Source organism: Kogia breviceps, chromosome 4 (genome assembly GCF_026419965.1).
Source record: "Kogia breviceps isolate mKogBre1 chromosome 4, mKogBre1 haplotype 1, whole genome shotgun sequence".
In the NCBI taxonomy this organism is placed as follows: domain Eukaryota; kingdom Metazoa; phylum Chordata; class Mammalia; order Artiodactyla; family Physeteridae; genus Kogia; species Kogia breviceps.
This window is the reverse complement of record NC_081313.1, coordinates 34,290,152-34,314,590: the sequence shown is the minus strand read 5'-3', so window position 1 is coordinate 34,314,590 and position 24,439 is coordinate 34,290,152. Positions and strand designations below refer to the sequence as shown.

At 38.4% G+C, this 24,439-nt stretch overlaps 1 protein-coding gene and 1 pseudogene across 4 annotated transcripts; one reads left to right on the top strand and one right to left on the bottom strand.

Moving 5' to 3' along the window:
• Positions 1–2,848: 2,848 nt before the first annotated feature.
• Positions 2,849–24,206, bottom strand: RIMOC1 (RAB7A interacting MON1-CCZ1 complex subunit 1). Of its 4 annotated transcripts, XR_010840113.1 has the most exons (8): positions 23,874–24,046; positions 18,913–19,019; positions 16,588–16,731; positions 15,319–15,450; positions 14,082–14,196; positions 7,916–8,198; positions 3,323–3,414; positions 2,849–3,137 (listed from the first exon to the last, which is right to left on the bottom strand). XR_010840113.1 is itself a non-coding variant. In XM_067030925.1 (7 exons), coding segments are annotated over exons 1-7 (882 nt in total). In that variant the 5' UTR covers positions 23,974–24,206; the 3' UTR covers positions 2,850–3,413. The 4 variants fall into 4 exon arrangements, 3 of the variants coding, with proteins under 3 accessions (XP_066887026.1, XP_066887027.1, XP_058916905.1); XM_067030925.1 differs by having other exon boundaries at positions 2,850–3,414; positions 23,874–24,206; XM_067030926.1 differs by lacking the exon at positions 3,323–3,414 and having other exon boundaries at positions 3,122–3,137.
• Positions 19,065–19,478, top strand: LOC131754865 (protein FAM136A pseudogene; annotated as a pseudogene).
• Positions 24,207–24,439: the final 233 nt, after the last annotated feature.

Here is a 24,439-nt window from a genome sequence, read left to right as displayed (position 1 = left end):
AGGGAACATATACATACCTTGTGTGTATGTACAAATATTTAAAGACATACATATATTTAACATAATATATATTCACCTCTCTCTCTCTCCCTATCTGTATCTATATCCATATTTTATCTATATTCCACATAGCAGAGCACCATAATGCTTAACGGACACAGGGCTTATTGGTTTGTATTTGCACTTCAAAAGTAAATATCTGGGGATCTAAATGTCAAATAACAGAAACTCAATAAAGCCCAATAACTGAGGTTCTGTGAGATCTGAATTTAGTTTCATTATTTATCTTGCATGCCATTGCCAGGGGCCAATAACCAACCCAACTGAAGGCTTAGTTCTGTGATGCTGTCCAGACAAGAAAAAGAGCCATGAACTAATTGGCATTTCTCCTACCTCTCTAGGAACAAGAACTAACATGAGAAAAAAGAAATCAGTTTAAGTATGAAGTGCTGAAATGGTTCTAAGCTTTCTTAGAAAGAAAGTGACATTTGTAAAAGAATGTGTTCAAATAATTTTTTATTATGGAAAAATGTGAATACATATATATAGGAATATGAGTAAATAATAAAATGAAATAAAATGTATTTACTAGCTATGATTCTACAGTTACCAATGATTGTTTTGTTTACAAGGTGCAAACTGTTGCTTTGCAAATTTTGTAATTCCTTTTATTAGATGAATTAAAGAAAAATTGTCCCTCATCAACCATTTATTTGACTGCCCTCCCCAAGATCTGAATTGGCCTTATCTCTAAGGAGCCCTAGTTCATTTTAATGGGAAATGGTATTTAAACATTATTTAATGGTCTTCATACTGTTATTTCCCATTCGAATTTAGAATTACAGAATTTTTACTTACCTTATTCAGTTTCATGTCTCTTTTCTCTTACACTAAAAATCCTCAATACATTTCTGATTTTCATAGTTATTGACAATATAAGTACCAAGGAGTTTGATTTCTTTCCAGTTCCTTTTGCCCTTGGGGATATCCCACTAGGGGTGTGCAAATTTTGTGCTTTAAAGATAACTGACACATTCCTGTGTATTGAAGCCACCAACTTGCTACATAATTACAGCTCATTTGTTTCATTTTGCTTTGGATTTTTAGGGGTTTTCTTTAATTCTGATGTAAAAAATACAAAATTCAGCATATATTCAGAGAAGTCTAGTTTCCATCCTGATCCCCTCCAACTGGTTCCTCTGCCCCCATCTCCCACTTCCACCATAGGTAACCATTTTTTTTAAGTTTTTTTAAATATAAGCAAAAAAGATTATACACACACATTTATATTTTCTTAAATAGTACGATACACTTTCTCCACATTGTTTTTCACTGAATATGGCCACTCCATAGCATTTTACAGAAATATTCCTCTTTGGTTTTTAAAGCTACATGCTACTCAATCGTGGATTTACCAGTTTAATCTATTTTTAAATAGGGTCTCCATAATATTTAGATGACTAATACTAATTAAGTGCATCTGACTTGTGAGATAAGAGACCAAAAGGTAAGAGTGAGACCAGAAACCAAGTCAATCAAGCTGATTGGTAAATGTGGAAGTTCGTATACAGCTGGTATATATACATTTGGAGTCTGAGGCTGAAAACTTCTGAAAATTAATTGTAGGTTTTCTCCCAGCCACACTTATTACAAACATTTAAGATGCCTATACAGCCAGTGATTTCTTCTCTGAAAACTGCTTCCCATTTAGAATGGCCACTACCACTTGTACTGAGCGAAGTGCAGTGAGTGCTCACCAGCCGGAACAAGAGTTTGTCACTCAATTATTCTGGTTCATGAGTATTACGGTATTTTTTAGCATGATGAATGAGGTGTGCCAATACATAGAACTGGCCATTAAGGAAAATAATAACTCTTTTGAGCTCTTACCACGTGCTAGGCACTGAACTAAGCACTTTGAATATTAACTCATTTATTCTTCAATAACCCATGAAGTAGATATTATTCCTGTGTTAAACAATAAAATGCTAAGGCACAGAAAGTTTAAATAATTTATATGGAATCACACAGCTAGGAAACGACGGAGCTGGGATTTAATCAGGCCTCTACCCATATTCCTAACCACTAAACCACCCTGTCTGAAAGTTATCAGGACCAGAAGAAATAATATTGTCAATATGTTACCAAACCAAACTTGGGTCCATTTGCCCTTATGCAGTAAAGCCAATCTATTGACACTAGGTTGTGCTGAAGGAAAGTGCAGCATCTACCTCAGGAGCCAAACAAGAAGCATGCGCAGCTAATGCTCAAAAGACCCAAATTCTCTGATGGCTTTCAGAGAAAGGTTTTTAAAGACAGGGCGAGGGAGAGGGTTGCGGGGTGCATGGTCAGCTCGTGGACACTCCTGATTGGTTGGTGGTGAGGTAATCTGGAGTCAGCATCATCAACCTTCTGGTTCCAACCAGTCTGGGGTCTATGTGCTTGTGGGCAGCATATAGTTAACTTCTTCCACCTGGTGGGATTTTCAGTATTTGCAAACCAGCTCTAAGGGTATGGCTCAGAATATTATCTATAACACTTGAGGAGGAATGAAAGGTCCTTGACTTTGTTTAATGGTTAAACCATTATTATTTTGTCCTGTTTGACTGTTTTCCTTTGTTTCTGCATTTTCTCACTTTTCTGATTAAATTTATTTTTGGAACTTGGGGAAAGCCTAGGAGGCTAAAGTTTTTCTATAAACAAGAGGCAGGTGGAGAACATGGGGGGGGGGGGGGAATCTGTTCCAGAAAGGCCCCATAGGGTCCTGCTTGATTACAAATCCTAAACTAACACGATAAAAGTTTTCATTCTGACACAACACTCAGATATAAAAGAAAACAAAGATACATATATGGGACTATGGTTTTATTTTTTTTAAAAAATTTTATATGCTCCAAAACATTTTACTTGGAAATTTTCACTAGAAGTAGGAAAATAAAAAACAGTAAGGAACAGCAGCACGAATACATAATGCATATTTTAACTGTGGATACATTAAATGTATGTTACTGTAATACTTCCATAACATGATAGCTCATATTGTGTTAAAAAAAATAATACAAGGTGATACTAGAGAACTATGGAATCCTGTATTCTGTGGCAGAAGGGGTATCCTTATGGGAGTCAGCAAAGGAGCCCTGGAAGGTGGAGAGAGAAAAGTGACAAGCAATCTAAAACTAGCATATAAGCCAGCTGTGGGTTTTTTAAAAATGGCATTAAAATGAATCTCCCACTTTAATGAACACCAGAGAATTCCCAGTGGGACTGACTGTAAAGGAAGGAATGTAAATTTTATTGTGGGGTTTTAGCCAATGACTCTCACCTCACTCTACTGTATGCAAACAAATAAGGGAAAGTCTTCACTCATGATCTGGACCTTAATCAGCATCAAACAATTCACAGCAGCCAGAAACCCTATAAATGCAGCAAAGCAGACAAGCCTTAAGTCTCAAAGTCTAGATAACATGAGAAAATTCATAGTGGAAAAGAACCATACAAATTTAAGGGTTATGAAAAATCCTTTAACAGAGTAATCCTTTAACAGAATTTAAGTTTTAGTAACCATCAAAGAGTTCAAAATGGAGAGAAACTCCAAGTGTAATAAATGCTACAAGGTCTTTAGGTTATCACTTACCCATTAGTAAGAGCCACACTGGAGAGAAAAACTTTAAATGGGATCAAAATGAGAAGTTCTTAGGTAGTGATTCATTGTTTAATTCAGCATCAAAACGTCCATGAGAGAAACTTCATGAATATACTGAATGTGCAATGGCACATTGAATAGTATTCAACCAGAGGGGTGGACCCAAATGCTGAAGTAGACAGGTGCTTAGAGGTGCCTTCCCAACCACCCTAAATAAAACAGCACCCCTCTCAAGTCACACTAGCCCCATGCCCTGCTATATTCTTCATAGCACTCATCACTCACCAAGCTACACATTTATTTCTTAAAATGCGTTAACCTCCTCCACTAGAAAACAAACTCCGGTGTTTTGCAAAGCTATATACTCAGTGCCTAGGATAAAACCTAGCATGTAATAGGCACATCAATAGTTGTTGATGAGTGAATTATAGTAATTATAGTACTTTCCTTATGTGGAGTATTTGGTATCTTGAAGTTAATCCATTCTAAATGAAACAGAATTTACATAGCAGGCTTTAACACATACAAAAATGTACTGTCCATTGTTTTGTAATACATCACAGTAAAAAGCATTATAACTGTTATGGTCTACAAATTATTCTCCAATTGTGTGGGGGATGAAAACGTTGTTCAAAAAGCACCCAACAGTAGCCCCATTAGTGTACCAACCAGTGAGAGACCCAACTGGTTCACAGGGTCATGAAGACAAAATGGAGTTCCCAGCTTCTGAAGAGAAAGCTCTCTACTTTTCTCTGGTTCTAGATCTAAATGATACTTTACTCCTCTGAGGAGTAATTCCCTCTTGGCCTTGTCAACATCTGGTACAGAGGTCACGGCAGTTTGGAATCCAAGAGCAGTAACCCTTTTGCGGCAGACTTCAGCACTTAAGAATCATGCCTCTTACTAATTCAAAAAACATTACTAAGGGCCTAACGTTCATTAAGCACTATGCATAAAGATAAATTTTTAAAATATGGAGTTCACCAACTCATAAGAAAAATGACTATAAAGCAATGCGATCAGTGTGATAACATGGGTTGGGGAAGATTCAGGGAGAAGCAGAGTAACATGTAACTTTGACTGAAAAGGGCTGGAAAAAGCCTTATGGATCCAATATCACTGGAGCTGAGTCCTAAAGGGTAAATAGGTATTCACTTGACTACAAAGAAGGGCAAAGCGTTCCAGCCAGAAGTAACGAGTATATTGAGGAAAAAAAACACATAGCACATTGGGGAAGGAACTAGTATACTTGTGATTGATCATGATTCTCCAAAAAGAGTGGGGTGAGGGTGGGCAGTATGTGATTTAAACCTTTATACTTAGAAAGCACAACGGTATTTTCATAGGAAAACCTGTAAAAGCTAAGTTAAATAAAAATCTTCTTAGCTGTATAAGGATAAACAAGGAGACAAAGGCAGAGATAGGGGGAGACTCTCCTTGTCCCAAGCAGCTCCATCAGAATGTTGATCAAAAATGAGCCTAAGGGGGCTTCCCTAGTGGCGCAGTGGTTGAGAGTCCGCCTGCCGAGGCAGGGGACATGGGTTCGTGCCCCGGTCCGGGAGGATCCCACATGCCGCAGAGCGGCTGGGCCCATGAACCATGGCCGCTGGGTCTGCGCATCTGGAGCCTGTGCTCCGCAACGGGAGAGGCCACAACAGTGAGAGGCCCGCGTATCGCAAAAAAAAAAAAAAAAAAAAGAGCCTAAGGAACACTGGACTAGAATATGATCACACAGGAAGAGCTGCAGAGATGAGGCTGGCAAGGTAGGCAGAAGAAAGTAGGTTACAGCATTCTGTGTTGCCCTGCTTTGTGGAAGATCGAAAAAAGAGAAAACATGAGCCGGAAACGATTTTAGATGAAAAGGAATAGTTGTTTGAACATATCGAATTTAAAATTACTATGGGATGTCTAAGTGAAGATATTTAATAGGCAGTTAGAAAGAAGGTTCAGAAAAGAGAAACTGGGATTCAAGCTACAGGTTTGGGAGTCAGCCTAACATTACAGGTGATAGAAGCCATGGCTATCAATAGCATCACATAAATGTACAGTTGATCCTTGAACAATGAGGGGGTTGGGGTGCAATCCTCCTGACAGTCAAAAATCTGCATATAAGTTTTAGTCAGCCCTCCATATCCGTGATTCCTCTGTATGCGGAGATGCAACCAACCACGGATTGTGTAGTACTGTACTATTTACTACTGAAAAAACCCCATGTATAAGTAGACCCACGTAGTTCAAACCTGTTTTGTTCAAGGGTCAACTGTATTTGGAGTAAGTAAAAGAGAAAAAAGGGAGAAAGAAAGGAAGGAAAGAAGGAAAAATGGGAGAAGGGAGGAAAAAGAAAAATAAGTATTCTGGAAAAGAGCAGTACGTACAGGATATTGGCAGAAAAAAGAGAAGCCCCAGGGGAAATGAGGGAGCTGGCAGAGAGGAAGCGTGGAGACTAGTCTTCAACACGAAGCAGGATGCCTCTTTTCCTCTACAAAGGGGGGAAATGAGTAGGGCCAAACGGGTAAACACACACTGACCTGCTCATAGTCTCTATTTTCTGTAAGACAGAACCAAAAGCCATGTGCTGGGGAGGGAACGAAGGGCCAGAGGATAGTGATGAGGCAAGTCAGAGGTGTGGATTAGCCACAGTGGGAAAGGGACAGGGGCCACACTAGTAACAGACGAAAGGCTTACGCTGAGGGCTCTTCTAAAGCTGAAGGCAAGATACTTAGAGTGATTCCACTTTGAAGGAGCTGCAGGAACTTTATATGGAACTCAGCATCCCAAAAAAAGAAGGTGGAACGATAGGATTAATTCAATGTTGAGGGACCGCAGAATGATTAGGCTGAAAGACCAGGGGAAAATGGATTTGAAGAGACTGTGGAGAGCATGTCATATGGTGCCCCATAAGGCCAAGGCTGGACAGGGAAGGAAGAAAATCTGAAAGAGGCTGATGGTGAGGAGAAAAGGGGGCAGCAAGAGGAGGAGGCTATGAGGAAGCTAAAGAGATACAAAAGAAATGAGAGAGAGAAGAATCAATCAAAATGAGGAAGTAAAAAACTGGAAAGATAAGAATGTCACTAGCTATTGAAATTTAAGATTTCAGAAAGAGAAACTCAGGATGGTGATATTCATGTTGAGGCCGTGGGAGTTAAGTTCCTGGAATGTGATGAAGTCAACGGCCCAGAGGTGAAGGATATTGGCAGGTATCAGACAGATCATCCCAAGATAACAGGAACTGAGGTAGACAGAAAGACTGTCAGCAAGATACCAGGTTGGGCTCTTGGCCTTTAACACTCACTCCTACAATTAAAGACAAAAGCTATTAAAATTTCAAAACATGAAAAGATGTGCTCTAGAGACATAAGACTAAATGGCGGACTAACCTAACTTGGCTTTATCTTCATTACTCATTAAATAAACCATGCATATTCTTTTAAACAAAATAATTCTAATTTTTATAAAATGCCTAATAGACTAAAAATTTTAAATGCCATTTAGTAGTACGTGGTGAAACAAAAATTCTTTTGTGGAGTCTTTCATTATTTATCTTATTCTGGAAATGGTACATGGATATTAGTCACAATTTTTCATTTTGCCAATTTTTGTATCTATAGCATATATACAAAGCAAAGAGGGGACTTGATTTTAATCTCTGAAGTGCAGCAAACTTCAAGACAGGGAGATTAAAAAATAATCTAAAAACAGTTAAAATGTTCAATTTTATGTTATGTATATTGTACCACAATAAAAAAAAACTAAAGTAATGGGAAAAAAATCTTTATAGAGATAAATTGGATTTCTCCTTAGTATTAGTTACAGGATATCTGTAGTTCAGAGTGAGTTAGAATAACATAAATGCCATTTTAGAAATTAAAGAATCATTCCTTCACAGGTTTAAGAATATATAGTGAGGGACTTCTCTGGTGGTCCAGCAGTTAAGACTTTGCCTTCCAATGAAGGGGGTGCAGGTTCGATCCCTGGTCGGGGAGCCAAGATCCCACATGGCTCGCGGCCAAAAAACCAAAACATAAAACAGAAGCAATAATATAATAAATTCAGTAAAGACTTTAAAAATGGTCCACATCAAAAAAAATCTTAAAAAAAAAAAAAAGAATACATAGTGAAAGATGGTGATGGCATTTAAAAAAGGGTAACCATGCTGGCTATCTTTATGTAGTGTAATGATCCTAAATTCAGTATCAATATGTCTTCTTTTCTGGAACTTCCATTTCCTGAGCCTTTTTGTTTTTCTGTTTGAAAAGGACTAGATGAACTTACTAGTTAGTGTGATGCTGAAAGAAGTTTAAAATTTGTTTTGCATTTGTTGTATTCCATTCTTGTTCTTTCAGGGGTCCTTCGCACACAGATACATACTTTTTCAAAATTTTTTCTCCTACTTCTCGGAAATCCAAAGGTTCTTTGTGTGCAGTGTAGCTTGCTCCAGAAACACCAGTATCCACTTCATGATTTTCTGGCTGTTGATCTGCACAATGCTTCAATCCCCAATAACACATTTCTCCACTGTACATCATAGCCAGCAAATGAATGTCACTAAATATTCCTAGGAAAGTCATTTAAGTTGAGAGATTAGAATTTAAAAATTTAAAAAGAAACCCTGGTGATTAAGACCCTATTAAAATCCTTTTACATCATTAAGCATTTTCCCTTCTCATTTAACAGCTATACTTATAAAAGCCAAATATCACTAATACAATCCTCATTCCATCGGCACTTCTATCTCTATTTTATCTATAAAAGAGGCCCAATCCCACTCTCCCCAAAGAAAGAATTATTTTTAAAGAATCATATAGGTCAGTGTGTTAATCTTTCTGGTGTTCTCTTTAGGATCTCTTTGAGAATCTAATCTAAATCGATGGAACCTCTCCCAGAACGTACATCCCATATTCCGCATACAATTTCAGAGTACTCAGAGATTCCCTCAGTCCCATCCACGAACACAACTATTATTTAGGGGTATACTCAGGATCAATAATACAGTTCCTGTATTTCTACAGCAGTGTACAGAGATGATCCTGCATAATCATGTCCCTTAGAGGCCATATGATTCTAAGTTACCAAAGATGTTAAACTGTATCCAAGATGCTTTATGTTCCCAGGAAAAAGGAATACATTGCAGGATTTCTATCAAAAGTTTAAAGCGTGCTTGTTATGGAAGAAGGTGATTATATAATTAAACATTTATGACACACAAAGTATATTAATTTGATGTAAAAAAAAAAAAAAGACCTAGAATTGTAAAGATCTGGGGATAAATTATCCACTTTGTACAACTCACCAAAGCTCTTTAGACCTCAGTTTGCAAAAATCAGGATTCCACATGCCCTACTTATTTCATGGAATTTTCTTAAGGAACACATAAAATAAAAATGCATAAACCATAAAGTGCTATTAAATTTTATAACTATTTAACTTCCTCAAGTCATAAAATACAAATAAATGATCTATTCTACTAGATAGGTACTTGTGTGACTAGAAAAGTTTACCTCAAATAAATGAGCATCATAATGTCAATTGCTCACCTAATTTGGCCCATCAGAAATGACTATGATAGTACTAGAGATAAAAAAAATAGAAGAAAAATTCAGCTTCCAAAACTGTTATAGTTTGTATTATCTTGAATCTATTGCAAGTTTTTGGTACTCTCAGAGTTTGTCCCTACAGGTAACCCTTCACCTCACCTCCAATTCAGCTTATAAATAGTAGCAAGAGAAGGAATAATCTTAGCAGACAAACTGATTCATTACACTGTTGTATCAACAAAAGAAATAATTAAGAGCAGAATCTGAGGCTTGCATTCATGAAAATACGATGGGCTACACTCTATTAATTATGCTTTCTATGTATAAAACAACTCAGTAAGTACAATGCATATTACCCATAATCACTTCTTTTCACTTCATTTCTTCATAGTTAAAAGATCATAAACCTCAGAGAAAAAGCTGGAATAGCATTAGATGTTATTTAGAATATAAAAAGAAACAGACCTAGAATCAAGAGGATCTGGGTGTAAATTATTAACTTTGTGCAACTCACCAAAGCTCTTTAAGCCCCAGTTCGCAAAAATCAAGATTCCACATGCCCTCCTTAATTTCATGGAGTTTTCTTATGGAATAGTTTGCTGTTTTTTTCCAAATTAACGATTTTCACTGCAGAATTATATTTCATATTAGATAGGACATTTCACTGAATTTATATCCTTTTTCATTTCTGTGATCCTACACCCTAATTATTCCTCAAAAGATTGGTAGAGGGGAGTAAGAAGATAGAAGGAAAAATGAAGAGAAAGTTGAACTTTTAAGCAGACTAGAGCCTTAAGAGGAGGAGGTGAAGTAAGCCCCACAAAGTGAAGCCACTTGGGAAAGATGAGAAGTGTTTACTTAAGGGAGAGCTGGCATCCAATTTGTGCCCAACTCTAAGTTAACCTCATCCTTTATATTAACAAGGAGTGATGGTTAAACAAGGTACACAGATATCCTTTGGAAAGGTGTTTCTGAGGAGAGAATGAATAGCTATATGCTAAAGAGTGGTTCTCAAACTTTAGCCTGCATTAGAATTACCTGGACGACATGCTGAAATGCTGATTGCTGGGCCCCCACCTCCAAAACTTTCAGATTCAGGTATGGGATTGGGTCTATAAATCTGCATTGTTAACCAAGTCCTAGGACCTAGGGTGAGGCTGCTGGTCTATAGACTATGCTAGACTACTGTACTGTATTAAAATACCAAAGGAAGAAATGAACAACGTAAAAATTACACATTCTCCCTCTCTACTCCCCCAAGGAATCCATTACTCTGTAGCTATAGTCTTTTTGCTGCTACAAATTTTCCTTGGTATTTTTTCTGCTAATGCTCAGCATTGTTTTCAATAAAATATTTCACTTTGCACTGCTTATATCCTTGGTGAACACATCAAGAGAGTGCAGGGTGCAGGGAGGAAGAGGGTGAATAACCCATGAAGTAAAGGTGATGGCAGAAAGATGACTTTCATAGGAAAAAAAAAAGGTGGCCAGACTGGCATTCTCTAGAAGCAGTAATGTCTAAATATGACTGCATCATAACTATGGTAGGTTATAAAAATAGATTCCTGAACTCCACATATTAAATCAGAACCTGCATGTGATACACAGAAATCTGTATTTTGGGGGACTTTCCTGGTGGTGCAGTGGTTAAGAATCTGCCTGCCAGTGCAGGGGACAAGGGTTTGAGCCCTGGTCCAGGAAGATCCCACATGCTGTGGAGCAACTAAGCCCATGCACCACAACTACTGATCCTGCGCTCTAGAGCCCACAAGCCACAACTACTGAGCCCACATGCCACAACTACGGAAGCCTGCGCACCTAGAGCCTGTGCTCCGCAACAAGAGAAGCCACCGCAATGAGAAGCTTGCGCACTGAAACCAAGAGTAGCCCTTGCTCACCGCAACTAGAGAAAGCCCACGTAAAGCAACAAAGACCCAACGTAGCCAAAAATAAATAAATAAATTTAATTTTTCTAAAAAAAGATAACATTAAAAAAAAGAAGAAAAGAAAAGAAATCTGTATTTTTAAACAAGCTACCCAGGCAATTAGTGATGTCAATTCAGAGTTGCTCCTTTAAGCCATCTGAAATCCAGGTTCTGGCTAAGCTATGAGCCAAAGGCTGTTGGGAAGGGGGCTCTTCAGTGGCATAAAAAGGGCATAACCCAAAGATGTGCACAGCTGAACAATCTTTTAACCCAGTTAACCGCAGAGTTATCCTGACAAGGCTATTTTTATAAGGGCCCACAGAAGAATGAACCACAGAAATGAGATTAAAAGATTTACTGAACACATTACCTGGTAATTTTTAAAAGTTGAAAATTTAATGGCATACAGGTAATGATCAAAGGACAAAATGATTATCTCACCTTGGAAAATGAAATAAAAATCATACTAAGTATACACTGTTTTGAGTTTTATGTAAAATCAGGTAAATTATCATTAAGATCTGGCCACAAAAATATTTTGATGATTCATATAGAACTTGTCTCTCTAATTAGTACTAAGAATTATTCCAAATTATGTTTTTTATATTGGCTAACAAAAAATTTTTTTTAAAAAATTTGGGCTTCCCTGGTGGCGCAGTGGTTGAGAGCCCGCCTGCTGATGCAGGGGACACGGGTTCGTGCCCCGGTCCGGGAAGATCCCACATGCCGCGGAGCGGCTGGGCCCGTGAGCCATGGCCGCTGGGCCTGCGCGTCCGGAGCCTGTGCTCCGCAAAGGGAGAGGCCGCAACAGTGAGAGGCCCGCGTACCACAAAAAAAAAAAAAAAAAAAATTAGAACCACTCCACCAGGGCCTTAAGAGTAATTTAGCCTATGAAAAGTAGGCTTCCTGGCTTCTAATCTACATCTTGAGGAATGAAGTAGGGAGGAACAAACTGCTTTTGATGAGGGCAAGAAGTCAGCACCAAGAGGACTGACTTCCTGTGGCAAAACTGCTAGGGAGCCGATGTTGTTTTGTTGTTTCCTGGAAAAAAAGAGACCCTTTCTGTGCCTTTGATTCCCCTGTTGAAGAAGCAATGGAAGACAGAGGTGAGTGTAATCGATTATAATCCAAGAGAGGACACCAATATCACAAGCATCGTGATAAAAAAATTCTAGGCCATGAGAATATATGACTTTATGACTAGAAATGGGAGAATAAGGGAAATTGGTGACTTGTGCTCTTTTCTTTGGTTCTAAATAAGCTTTAATGCCCATCTCTGCTTTTTCTTTTAAATCAATCCATGTGGGTGAGGAAATTTCAGAAAGATCATTTTTAATGCAGCTAATCGGTTCACTAGTTACCTGGAATAAATACTTCCCACAAATAAATCAAAACATCCCATGTTTGTCAAAACATTATCCCCACTGAAGGAGCTCCTTTTATTCACAAGTTTTTTTAGGACAAGCTACTTGCCTGAATAAACTGAAGGTAACAACTTTTGGACAACAGTAGCCAGTCATATGTTAATGGCCCTTAAATCATGGTGATTTTTTTCTGTTATGTTTTCTAATAGAAAGGAAAAACCTATAGAAGCTAACAAAGAAAGAATTAAAATACATATAAAATTAAAACACAGAATTTTCCCTAAGAAGTTCTCCTCTTATTCCCCATGTTTGAATTTTCCCCATCAAAATTTCCCCAAAATTTCAGATGAAACATAAGAGAAAGTTTACACAAAGAATCTAACATCACTTGCCAGCTATGTGACCTTATCAGGCTTATCAGGACCTCAGTTCTTCCATTTGTAAAAAGAGACGCTAAAAGTAAGTGGTTCTTCCCTCTCAAACCTCAGTCTAAAACCCAAATGATGCTCTATATCCAGTTCCTAACACTTTAAGTACATATAAGTTTATGACAGAAACTAGCAGTTACCACCCAATATTCATTCTTCCTTTCTTTCTTAGTAAAGAGACATTATTTGGGATGGCAATGTATCATGTAAAGGGCTATACATCCCAGATTCCCTTGTAGCTATATGAAGCCATGTGATTAAATTCTGGCCTGTGAAATGTAGGTAGAAGTGTTCTAAGTGTTGTAACAAACTTGAGAAGGATGAAAGAAAGACTTGGCTGAAAGAAACATCCTTTTGCCATTCCTATGGACTGGAACACAGATGAGACGGAAGGAGCTCCAGCAGCATCTTGAGATACTGAGAATGGAAGCAATGTCCTCAACAGGGATGCATGTTGCACAACTTTGGCAAGTACTGTTTACATGCATTCTATATAACTCGCCTCCTTCTGAAGCTGTAGCACTCCACTTTGAAAGACGATGGAGGAAAAAGATAGGAACCTGATGATGCCATGAAGCCACCATAACCAGCTCTAGACCTTTTTAAAGTGAAAAAGCAGTAAATTTCTCATTGTTTAAAAGTTACTTCCAGTCTCAGGACTTCCCTGGTGGTGCAGTGGTTTAGACTCTGTGCTCACAATACAGAGGGCGTGGGTTTAATCCCTGGTCAGGTAACTAGATCCCACATGCATGCTGCAACTAAGAGTTCTCATGCCGCAACAAAGGAGCCCGTCAGCCACAACTAAGGAGCCCTCCTGCTGCAACTAAGACCCAGTGCAACCAAATAAATAAATTAAATAAATTTTTAAAAATAAAAATAAAATAAAAGTTACCTCCAGTCTCTGTTACAAGTAGCTGGACCTAGAGCAGGATCAGGGCTTTGTGGGGATGCAAAGTAAGTAAAAGCAACATGATATATTACTGTCCCTAAATTACTAAGCAGAGATTAGCAGTATTTTTCTATATTACGTGAGAAGATTGTTTCAATTGTTTAAAAAGCCCTTTTATTATTTTTTTGTCTATAATGTAACCTGAAATTTATTTCAATTAAAGTTAAATCTAATAAACTTCTTAAAATTTAAAAACACTTTAAAACACTTAGAAAACTACAAAAAGAGATCACATTACCTTCACTCAGTAATTTAGCTGTGTCTAGGTCTTGGAAAGAAACTCCTTCATTTAACTGGATGGGACACCGAAAATTCAGCATCTGTAGCAAGTAACTGATTCCATCAATAAGGTACTAAATGAAAGTCAAAGACAAAGATTCCAAGTATTAGATGCAAAGCTGTAGAAATTTCAAATGTTAATATTTTTACTCAAGAGAATATTGGCTAATATACAGATATATCATTTGATTATTACATTACAATATAAGGACCTACTACCCCAAAACTTTTATAAGTATAACCCTCCAATTAGTAAAAGAGTATGGGAAAAAAAGAGAAATCATTAACCAAGAACACATGATTCAGTAATATACTTGTCAAAAATGTCATCAGAGCAAGAAGAGGTTAAAGATAATAAAGATGTGTTCAAAAACTTATTAAAAATATGGAGGTACTTTATTACAATTTAGAAATATTATGATCAAACTTTTACATCTGAAAGTATGACCTCTCATTTGCAGGCCCACATAAACCATGTGTACAATCAACCTAAGTTAGGAAGGATCCTTAGTGATACAAATATTAAGACAGGATCTTTGGATTTACTGATTTGGTCAGAAGAGTCAAGAAAAATCAGAGGGCCACAATTTCCTAGGAGCAGGGTCATGTGGGATCTTTAGGAGTGATCTGCTGATAGAGAGAGGCTCACAACCAAGTTTGTTTTCTTCAGGCCAAAAATATGCTTAGAAATTAATACAGATTATCTATCTTATACAATAAAAAATAAAAATCCAGAACTTAAAAAAAAACATATAAAACTTCCCAGTTTACAAAGGGCTTTCACATGTTATCTTATTTAATCTTCACAGTAATTCCAATTTGTTTAAGATTACATAGCTGGTAAGTACAGGCCTGGAATGCCAACCCAGGCCCTTTGATTCCTCTACTCTTAATTCTGTATTAAACAGCTTTTGGAAACCTAGAAATGTCAACAATCAAAAATGTATGAGGGGGCTTCCCTGGTGGCGCAGTGGTTGAGAATCTGCCTGCCGATGCAGGAGACACGGGTTCGTGCCCTGGTCCGGGAAGATCCCACATGCCGCGGAGCAGCTAAGCCCGTGAGCCATGGCCGCTAGGCCTGCGCGTCCGGAGCCTGTGCTCCGCAACGGGAGAGGCCACAACAGTGAGAGGCCCGCATACCGCAAAAAAAAAAAAAAAAAAAAAAAAAAAAAAATGTATGAGGAATGCTTTTTCACCTTTTTAAGCAAGCTGGATTTTCTTGTGAGCCATTCTCTCCTTTTGGTCAGAGAATGACAATACATGTAGAGTAGGGCTCCTCGTCTCCAAGCGAGACATTCCAGGAGTTCATCCCCAAGCAAATCGCAGTGCTGAAATACAACAAAGACACAGCTAAAAAGAGAAACTTCGTGTCTGTAAAAATCAAAATTAAATTTCAAAATATTGAGCAATTAAAAATACTCATTTCACAAAATTGGCTCTTATTTAGCAACCTACACAGGAATGCCTTACTCTGAATCAATAAGAAATATAGAAATCTATTGCTACATGAAAATTAAAATAACTACTCCAATTTACAAATATTTCTAGAAAACTGATGTTCAAGTATTTTAGTAGCCAATTCTCTAATATATTTGAAATATAAGTATTCCATAATCTGACCAAAAAAAATAAGTTTTCAGAAATATGTTACTTGAAACAATGTCTACTATTGCTAAAATAAAACAATGAAAAGATATACACAAAAACAATTTTAATAAATCAAACTTTTACAATATGGTATCATTTAAAACTTGGGATTATTTGTTTCCACAGTTAGCATTCCCCGATAAACACAAAGAGCAACAAAGGTATCTATATAGAGAAAGCCAGCAGACAGTTCAAGATGAGAAACTATTTGCTTGAAAGAGTAGCCAGGGCTAGAGACAAAAATCTTGGAATCATCTAAATAGAGATAGCAGTAAAAACAAGTTGTCAAGCAAAGACAAACTACAGACTATCAGAGGATAAAGGAGATATCTTTGGGGAGTGCCTATGTTTCCAGAATGGAAGAGAGGGGAGATGCCTGAAAAAGAGCAAGAGCAAGGCTTCCTAGACATGAAGAGGAGCATGCAGGGCCTCCAAGGGATGGGGTGATCATTGGTAAGAAAGGCAACAAATGCCCAGGCAGAAGAAGACTGTGAAAGGATGAGAGATGTGGTATTAGGTTACTAGGGACCTTCAAGAAAACACAGCATCTGTAAAAGTAAAGGGAGCAGAAACAGCAAATGTGTATGTTTAGAAAATTACTAGTTACAATATAATTCCATCAAACATTCTGAAACATATTTATAAAAATATGATACTTGAGTTGTTACATCAGTCTGAAATGTTCAACTCTCTTATGTCCCTCCTTCAATCTTAATTTAAAACAAAGATACACTTAAGAAAAAAAATACAGATTCTAAAGGGTAATATAGCAGTAATCAGCAGCATTCCACCATAATTCATAGCTGTGCAAAACTTACTTTTGGATGCATATTATTTTCTTTAACCAAAATTTCTGGTTCTGAAAGAAAACTGATCAACTCTTTTACTTTTTGTGAAGAATCTTCAGGAAAATCTTCATCTACTAGCTTGTTCTCCTCAAAATATGTCATGTCCAAAATAGCCTGAAGTAAAAGAGAAAAAAAAGTATAAATGATTTCAACTTGAATGAATAATTCTTATAGTTTAATCTTACATATATACTTTATTAGACATTTAAATCTTTTAGCACAATATTTAAGTAGTCAAAATATCTAGCTATAAATATAATCTAAGATGAACTTTATAGTAAATTTCATAGGATTTTACTAAAATATTGAATTAAGATAATCTAGCTTCCCTCAAAAAGTAAAACGGGTATTTATGTTTTAATTCAGATAAGCTAATTATACAATATAATTATTAAAAGTTTAATTATTATAGTCTTTGCTATTTGTACATATATACTTCCTGAACATTTTCTAAATGCCTGCCATATCAAGACAAGGTCACTACCTCTAGTTTTGTATACTGAATCTTCAAAGGATTACCTGTTTCTCAAATGAAGCGCCAGCACTTTAAAACTACCCAATCCTTTTTCTTTGTTTAATCTACTGGACTAAGACTAAGGAAACTGAGTTCTGGTATCAGTTCTACCTAACAAAGGACAAGTCCTATTTTATCTTTTTTGTTGGAGCCTCAGTTTCTTCACTGAAAAAAATGAAGAAACTGATCCAAATGCCTTTCAAAGTCCCTTGCTTTGAGGGTAAAATGAATTAACATATGTAAACACTTCGAACATTACCTAGCACACAACACTACTTAAGTGTTAAGTGCTCTTGTGTAGAAGGCCTAAGCCAGGAAGGGAGAGATCATCGTCATAAGGAAAATGAACTGTTGATTCAGAACCATAAGATCCAAAGAGGTTTGGGGAATTTTAATCTATATTTCTAATTCTTTTGCCTTATTCTTAGAAATAAGTTAAAATGTTTAGAACTCTCCCATGTGAAAGAAATGAGACAAGCAAGGAACCTTCTGAAAGAAAAGAGTCAGGCAAATTTCTCCCAAATTATAACAGCTCTCAGGGGTTTGTGGGTAGTTGTTACAGGCTCATTCAACCACAACGGAAGGCAAAAGCATCTCCAAGTACCCCCTAACAGAAAGCAGAGTGTCAAGCACCTAAGTGCTATGAATGTGCATTTTGGAAACCTAAGTTTACTCTATTTCCTATAAACCACTTCATCTTTATTATCCCTTGGCAATCAAGTAAGGGCATACGAAGCACTCTGTCAACTATAAACTGCTATATAAATGTTAGTTACTATAATAAAATTATGTTTCTTTTCTTTTATTTTTTTTGCTGCACTGCACAGCCTGCGGGATCTTAGTTCCCTGACCAGGGATTGAACCCATGCCCCTTGCAGTGGAAGCACGGAGCCTTAACCGCTGGACCACCAGGAAAGTCCCTCAAAATTATGTTTCTTAGTGTCCACTTGCCTCAGCAGTGTTTGAGAAAACTGAGAAAACCGATCTTATCTGTAGAAAGGTCTGAATTTGAAAGGAAAGTAAAAAAAAGAAGGGGGGAACAGAAAAATCGTATGGACTTGCATAACAAAAGCACAGATAGTCAAGTTGAGAATCCAAAGGAAAGGTGAATTTCAGGGGAAAAAAAAATCAGAGCCCTTATAGAAACCTCCATTCCCTCTGACTAACCTTTCACACCTTGGAAATTGCACATTTCAGTGTTTTGTTCTGGTTTTTAAAATTTTATTTATTTATTTATTTTTGGCTGTGTTGGGTCTTCGTTTCTGTGCGAGGGCTTTCTCTAGTTGTGGCAAGCAGGGGCCACTCTTCATCGCGGTGCGCGGGCCTCTCACTATCGCGGCCTCTCTTGTTGCGGAGCACAGGCTCCAGATGCGCAGGCTCAGTAGTTGTGGCTCACGGGCCTAGTTGCTCCGCGGCATGTGGGATCTTCCCAGACCAGAGCTCGAACCCGTGTCCCCTACATTGGCAGGCAGATTCTCAACCACTTCCCACCAGGGAAGCCCCATTTGAGAGTTTTGCTTAATTATCTATAAAGGGAAGCAATACTGTTATCTGCAAGATCTTTTCCCTTTTTTATCAACACATCCAATAAACTTTTCTTCTTTGTAAGGATACTTACTGCCTTACAGCTTCAGGTCTATATGCTTTACACATACAGTTTTTTTTAACACAAACACTTTAAATAGAGAATAAACTGCTTTCATTACACCTAAATTTTGGAGTAACCCTCTTAAATAAGCAAACTGCCTCAACAACGTCAGAAACCACATCTGTTTCAGTACCTGTGTGTAAAGTTCAAGAAGATTTGATGGATTTGAACATTCTTTGTCTTCTCCACACAGAAGTTTCAATTTTTCTAGAGCTGCAGAGGCCCGAATTAAAAAGTGATCTATAAGAGATAAAAACATGATTACTGGAGCAGCATGGGGTCGTCATGGCGCAGCTGCAGCAGCTCCGGGTGCAAGAGGCGGTGGACTCTATGGTGAAGAGTCTGGAGAGACAGAACATCCAGAAGATGCAGGGCCTCATTTTCCGGTGCAGCGCCGGCTGTTGTGAGGACAGCCAGGCGTCCATGCAGCAAGTGTACCAGTGCATTGAGCGCTGCCATGCACCTCTGGCTCAAGTCCAGGCCCTGGTGAACAGCGAGCTGGAGAAGTTCCAGGACCACCTGGCCTGATGCACTATGCATTGCAATGACAAAGCCAAAGATTCAATAGATGCGGGGAGTAAAGAACTTCAGGTGAAGCGGCAGCTGGAGAGTTGCGTGACCAAGTGTGTGGATGACCACATAAACCTCATCCCAACCGTGACCAAGATGAAGGAGTCTCTCTCATCCATTGGGAAATAGATGTCTGCTATTGGCCATCGGGGCTGATGGCAGGAATCTATTTAAAAAGAGGAATGGGGATTTGGGTTTTCTAAAGTTTATGAATGAGGAAATTAAGGATGGCAGCAAGTTTAAGGCCTATGTCACTTGCCTCTGGACACTGGTTCCTTTGTGTGTGAATCCTAGAAAGTGAAAAACCCTGGTGCTAAAATTTGGGTCAGAGATAGCACAGGAGAGTTTTTGTGAGCCTGAATTTCACGTGGCAAGTGCTTATCCTGGCAACAGGGAGTCTCCCTTGTACCAAACCACAGCATTCCAAGGTACCAGATTCTCTTAGTACACAGATACCAACAGGCTGGCAGGTTCATTTGACCTGCTTATGATCTGGTGGAGTGTGAGGAAAGGTTTCTATTTTTGGCCAACCTCCTGTTTACCAAAAGGATCACTACAACATTTTCCACAAACTGGAAATAAAACAAAATCCATGAGGTCACTAATTTAGAAGGGGAAAGGGGGGCTTCTGGGGATTTGTTTTGCTTGGTTTTGTTTTATATACAAGGGCATGAAGTTACTTTAAGATGCAGAGTTTGAAAAAAAAAAAAAGATATAGAGTTGGGAGAGGTAGTTTGGATAAAAACTTTGAAAGGGTCCTTGCGGATATTCATTTCTGGCCATCAAGATGTGGATGCACATTTCTTAAAATTCTCACAAATTACATCTTTCAGCCTGGAGACCCTGCAAAAATATAAGAAGCGCTATCACATTGGTAGGGGAAGCAAACCTTCCCTCTAACTGGCAGCCATGATGGGCCCTGAGGGTGTCTGCAGCAGAGTCAGCCGAGTGACAAGGCAATCTTGCAGTGACACTCACCCTTGAAGGGAAAGGGGACTGTGACTGTGCTGTGTGCTAGTATTCAGGAATGAACAGCGAAAGAGCAATTGTTAGCTGTGTAATTAACAGAGTTACGAAGTACTGGCCTTGGAAAAATCTTGTTTTCATAAAACAAAATAGAATGAAAGCCTAAATCCAGTATTGCTTACTTTGTCCCCTGTAATAACAGAGCTCTGTTGAGACAATCCCCTGGCAACACGAAGATCAAAGGAGAAAAAGTAAGCAACTCAGGGGCGAGCTGTGACTCCTTTAGGGCAAAAAAAGGGACAGCCCTCTGTTACCAGATACCATTTTTGCAACCTGCGTTGTTCTTGCCCCAGTTCTGGCACCTTATCATTTTATTAAGGACCTTGCTGTGTTTTTACCAACTTATTACTTGAAATGATAATACAGCATGTCTGTCTGCTGTTTCAAGACTGTGATATATTTTCCTAGTGGTTTGGTTTTAAAAATAAATAAGACTTAATTTTTCTTCAAAAAAAAACCCCCCCAAAAAACATGATTACTTCACATAGTTTCAGAGTGTCATTTAAATGAAAAAAGTTACATATCTAAAATGATGAAATGAAATTATTACAGCATGGTAATAATATCTTTCGTAAAACATGAAGTACATCATAATGCCTAATCCTACTTAAATTTATCATGGAAATTTATTCTTGAAAGCTGGACTGAAAACTTTCTAGGTTCAGCTGCCATTTCTTAAGTACAATCTGTATTTTCATAATGCTTCTTTTATGATGTTGACATACGCAAAATGTTTAAGCAATAAATTTAAAACCTGTATTGGAATAGTACAAATAATATACATAAATCTACAGAAAGGACTTCCACTAAAAACTTATAACTTCATATATTCTCCAAAAAATAACATGATTGATTAAATCAAATGCCTCATAAAATGTAAGTACTCTGAGCAATTATAACTTTATAATTGTATTTATGTATTTATGTATGCAAATAGCTGTTACAATTAAAATTACACAAATTTCCTGAATATTTTACTCCTTTAAAAACCTAGAAATGGGACAAATTACTTAATGCCTTCAAAACCTAGACAAAATTAAACTAAATACTTCTGATATACCCTCTAAAAACAACTCCCCCTCACTTCTCCTCTACATTGTCTAATTTCTTCCTTTTCTCCTATGTCATATTCCCTTTGCTTCAATGTTTTCACTTTTTCTTATGGATTTTTCCTCCCTAACCTACGAAGTGTCCATACCAAGGTGCCATCCACACTTCTGCATCATCTCACATAGTCAAATTTAAATATGCCCATCATCAAGACGCTTAAGTTCCTAAGTGTGCCCCTCTGTGGCTTCCTCCTGAAATATATATCCTTTTCCCCTCACTGGCAAATGGACAGAAAATGTAGCACTTGGTGAGGGTCCATCTGATCCAGACTCAGCACCTAGACAGGTACGTAAGCTGCTCAGCATTGGAACAAAAGCACCACCAGCTTAAGCTGCGTCTGTTGGCAATAATACGACTTTAAGTTTTCCCTGGTAAAGCCTAACCTGAATCTAAACCAGATTCTGAACACTTTAAGGTCCACTATTCACCTAAATTAAAAACTACTCCTTTAGCACTGCCCTCCTATCTCTCCTCAGCCCAGAAATATCATTCACACAGCTTAGAAAAAAAAATTCTATTGTGAACTAAATTGTATGAAACATGGTACTCCTTAGGTACTTCTTAAAACACTGAGTTGATATTTTCCTCTTAATTTGCAGGATTATTTTAAATGTAAAGACTTGCACTGAGCTCACTGAACCACTGCTGAAGGAGCATCTCATATGAATTCATGACATAATTATACAGAGGTGGAGGGATAATGGCTCACAATTTTAGAAAATTTTTATGAAATGTAGTATTTTTCCTAACCATTCAAGGTAGTGACTGACAAGGCAAAGACAAGTGATTCTTACATAGTCCCTGGAAAAGGTCCCTCTCATGGTATATTTCCATAAAGTAAACATACTATGCTTGTACAATGAGAAATAAATGAACAAAAATTGACCAGAGGTAAAAAGTAGAGTATTCTTAGGTGGACTAGTGTCTGGTTGCATCTGATCTAATTTAAAGACAACAGGAACTATCAATCCCTATAACCTAATATAAATATCATTAAAGGACAAATTTTGGGTGCATATTATTTTTGTGCTATGGGAAAATACAAGTTCAATTCAAATACATGCAACCATGTTTTAATTGAACTTCATAAATATAAGAAAATCTTGCTAGTAATACTGATGAATAGCTCATAACATGGACCACTATTATTTTAATTCCAGTACACTTCAGAACTTTAAAGCCTCCAAACAAGAATATATACCACTTTTATATTTTCAGCCCTCATTCTAGACTGGATTAAAGAACTCTTCCATTGGAAAATGAGAATGGCTTTTGGTTTCAATGGTAACTGAATAGCATACATTCTTTGATCTCTTTAGACTGATTCTAATGGAGTTGGAATGGGGTGGAGATCACTGAATAGCTTACTTAGAAGTAACTTAGATACACTTCCAGGTACAGCTACTACTGTCCATGAACTAACTATTCATGTGATTCACTTACCACAAACCAAAAAAGAAAACAGCTTCAGGGTAGTCTGTGGGTTTTTAAGAACATACCCCTAGGAAAAGAAAATCCAGCAAATAATCTTCACTGGAACTAGAGCCATTTTATCATGGACCCTATTCAATAAATTCACCAACTACTCAATCGCTTGGGAAAAAGTTCCACTACTATTTTCCTATGAGTTCGATGACAATGAGACAGTCCACAAGAATTTTTAAAACTGTCTATCTGCAGTAAAGGTGCAAAACTCAAAAAGAAATAATGTAGAAACGTACAGGCAGCTGGTAACTATTGAAAGAGAACAAAAGTCCAAGTAATTCTCCATCAGTTTTTCAAAGGAAACCGCTTAGACATTTCCAAAAAAGTATTCTAGTACTCACAGGGCCCTTGTGAAACCCGAGGTGATGAATGTGAGAATGGTGTAAATTATACCAATGTAAATCTCTTCTGTATTGTTTACAGGTGAGTTCAGAACCCAAAACATAACACAGAAATTTACAACGAAGCAATGAAAAACTCGAACCGTTATACACGCCTAGCTATCTCTACTACACGCAAAACATTACTTATTTGCGTACCATCATCCAACTTTAACCACTCATTTAAACTTCCATGTGTACTTCCATCCAGATCTTGCCCTTTTCCCAGTTGCTACCGAGACAGTTAAAGACAAGCAGCACTGATATGACTTGAGATTTCAGCGCTTTTGACGGGTTATGAAAAATGGGGTCTCGAAGCAAACGCCTTGCCTTTAGGCGTTGTGAGTTCTTGGAGGTGGACCAGCGACCCCGCGGCGGAGGCCAGAAGGACAACGCCTTCGGCAGTCCTGGCCTGGGATCCACACGAACAACAGGCCGCAGCCTCAGCCCCTACGGCCGTCGACCGCCAGCTCTGAACAACCGTCCGCCCGCCCGCCTCCCTCCCTCTCCTCGGCTCCCTCACCATCTTCGCCGGCGGCTTCGCTAAGTTGTTGTATGTGGGCCTGAGCCAGGTCCCCGAGCTCCTCCACTCGCCTCACCACACTGGAGCCTGAGGACGCCATGGCCACAACGGGCGGGCGCGCCTAGCCACGTGATTGCGCCGGCCTGAGGTCACCTGATACCCCGGCGCCGGCGGGGAGTGGAGAGGTGGACCGCTCCTGATAGGTGGGAGGGGACCCCAGCTCCAAAAGAGGGCAGGCTCAGGCCCGCACAGGTTGTTCCGGGTTATTTTCTCCCTTCTCGGAAATCTCTCTCCAGAACCCTGGGCAGCAGGCCGACTTTTGGGGGCGGGCGTGACGTCAGGAAGCACCTCCCCCTCCTCTAAGCCAATCGGAAGCCGCCCATGTCCCCACGCTGATCCAATGAGAAGCCAGATCTCTGGGTGAGGGTGGGAGGGGGCTCTGACTAGAGAGTGCCGCAGTGGCTGGCTGGTCTCTACCCTGTGTCCAGCGCTGCTGCCTCAGTAAATAGAGCAGACAGGAAAGTCTGAAAATAGGACTGTCTGGTTTTGGTTGCCTAAAATATGAA

Coding starts and splice junctions, on each gene's coding strand:
- RIMOC1 (XM_067030925.1), bottom strand. CDS start 23,973: ATGGCGTCCTCAGGCTCCAGTGTGGTGAGGCGAGTGGAGGAGCTCGGG. Junction 19,020..23,873: donor CGAAGCCGCCGGCGAAGATG/GTGAGGGAGCCG, acceptor TATCTCTTATAG/ATCACTTTTTAATTCGGGCC. Junction 16,732..18,912: donor TTCTTGAACTTTACACACAG/GTACTGAAACAG, acceptor CTTTTACTTCAG/GCTATTTTGGACATGACATA.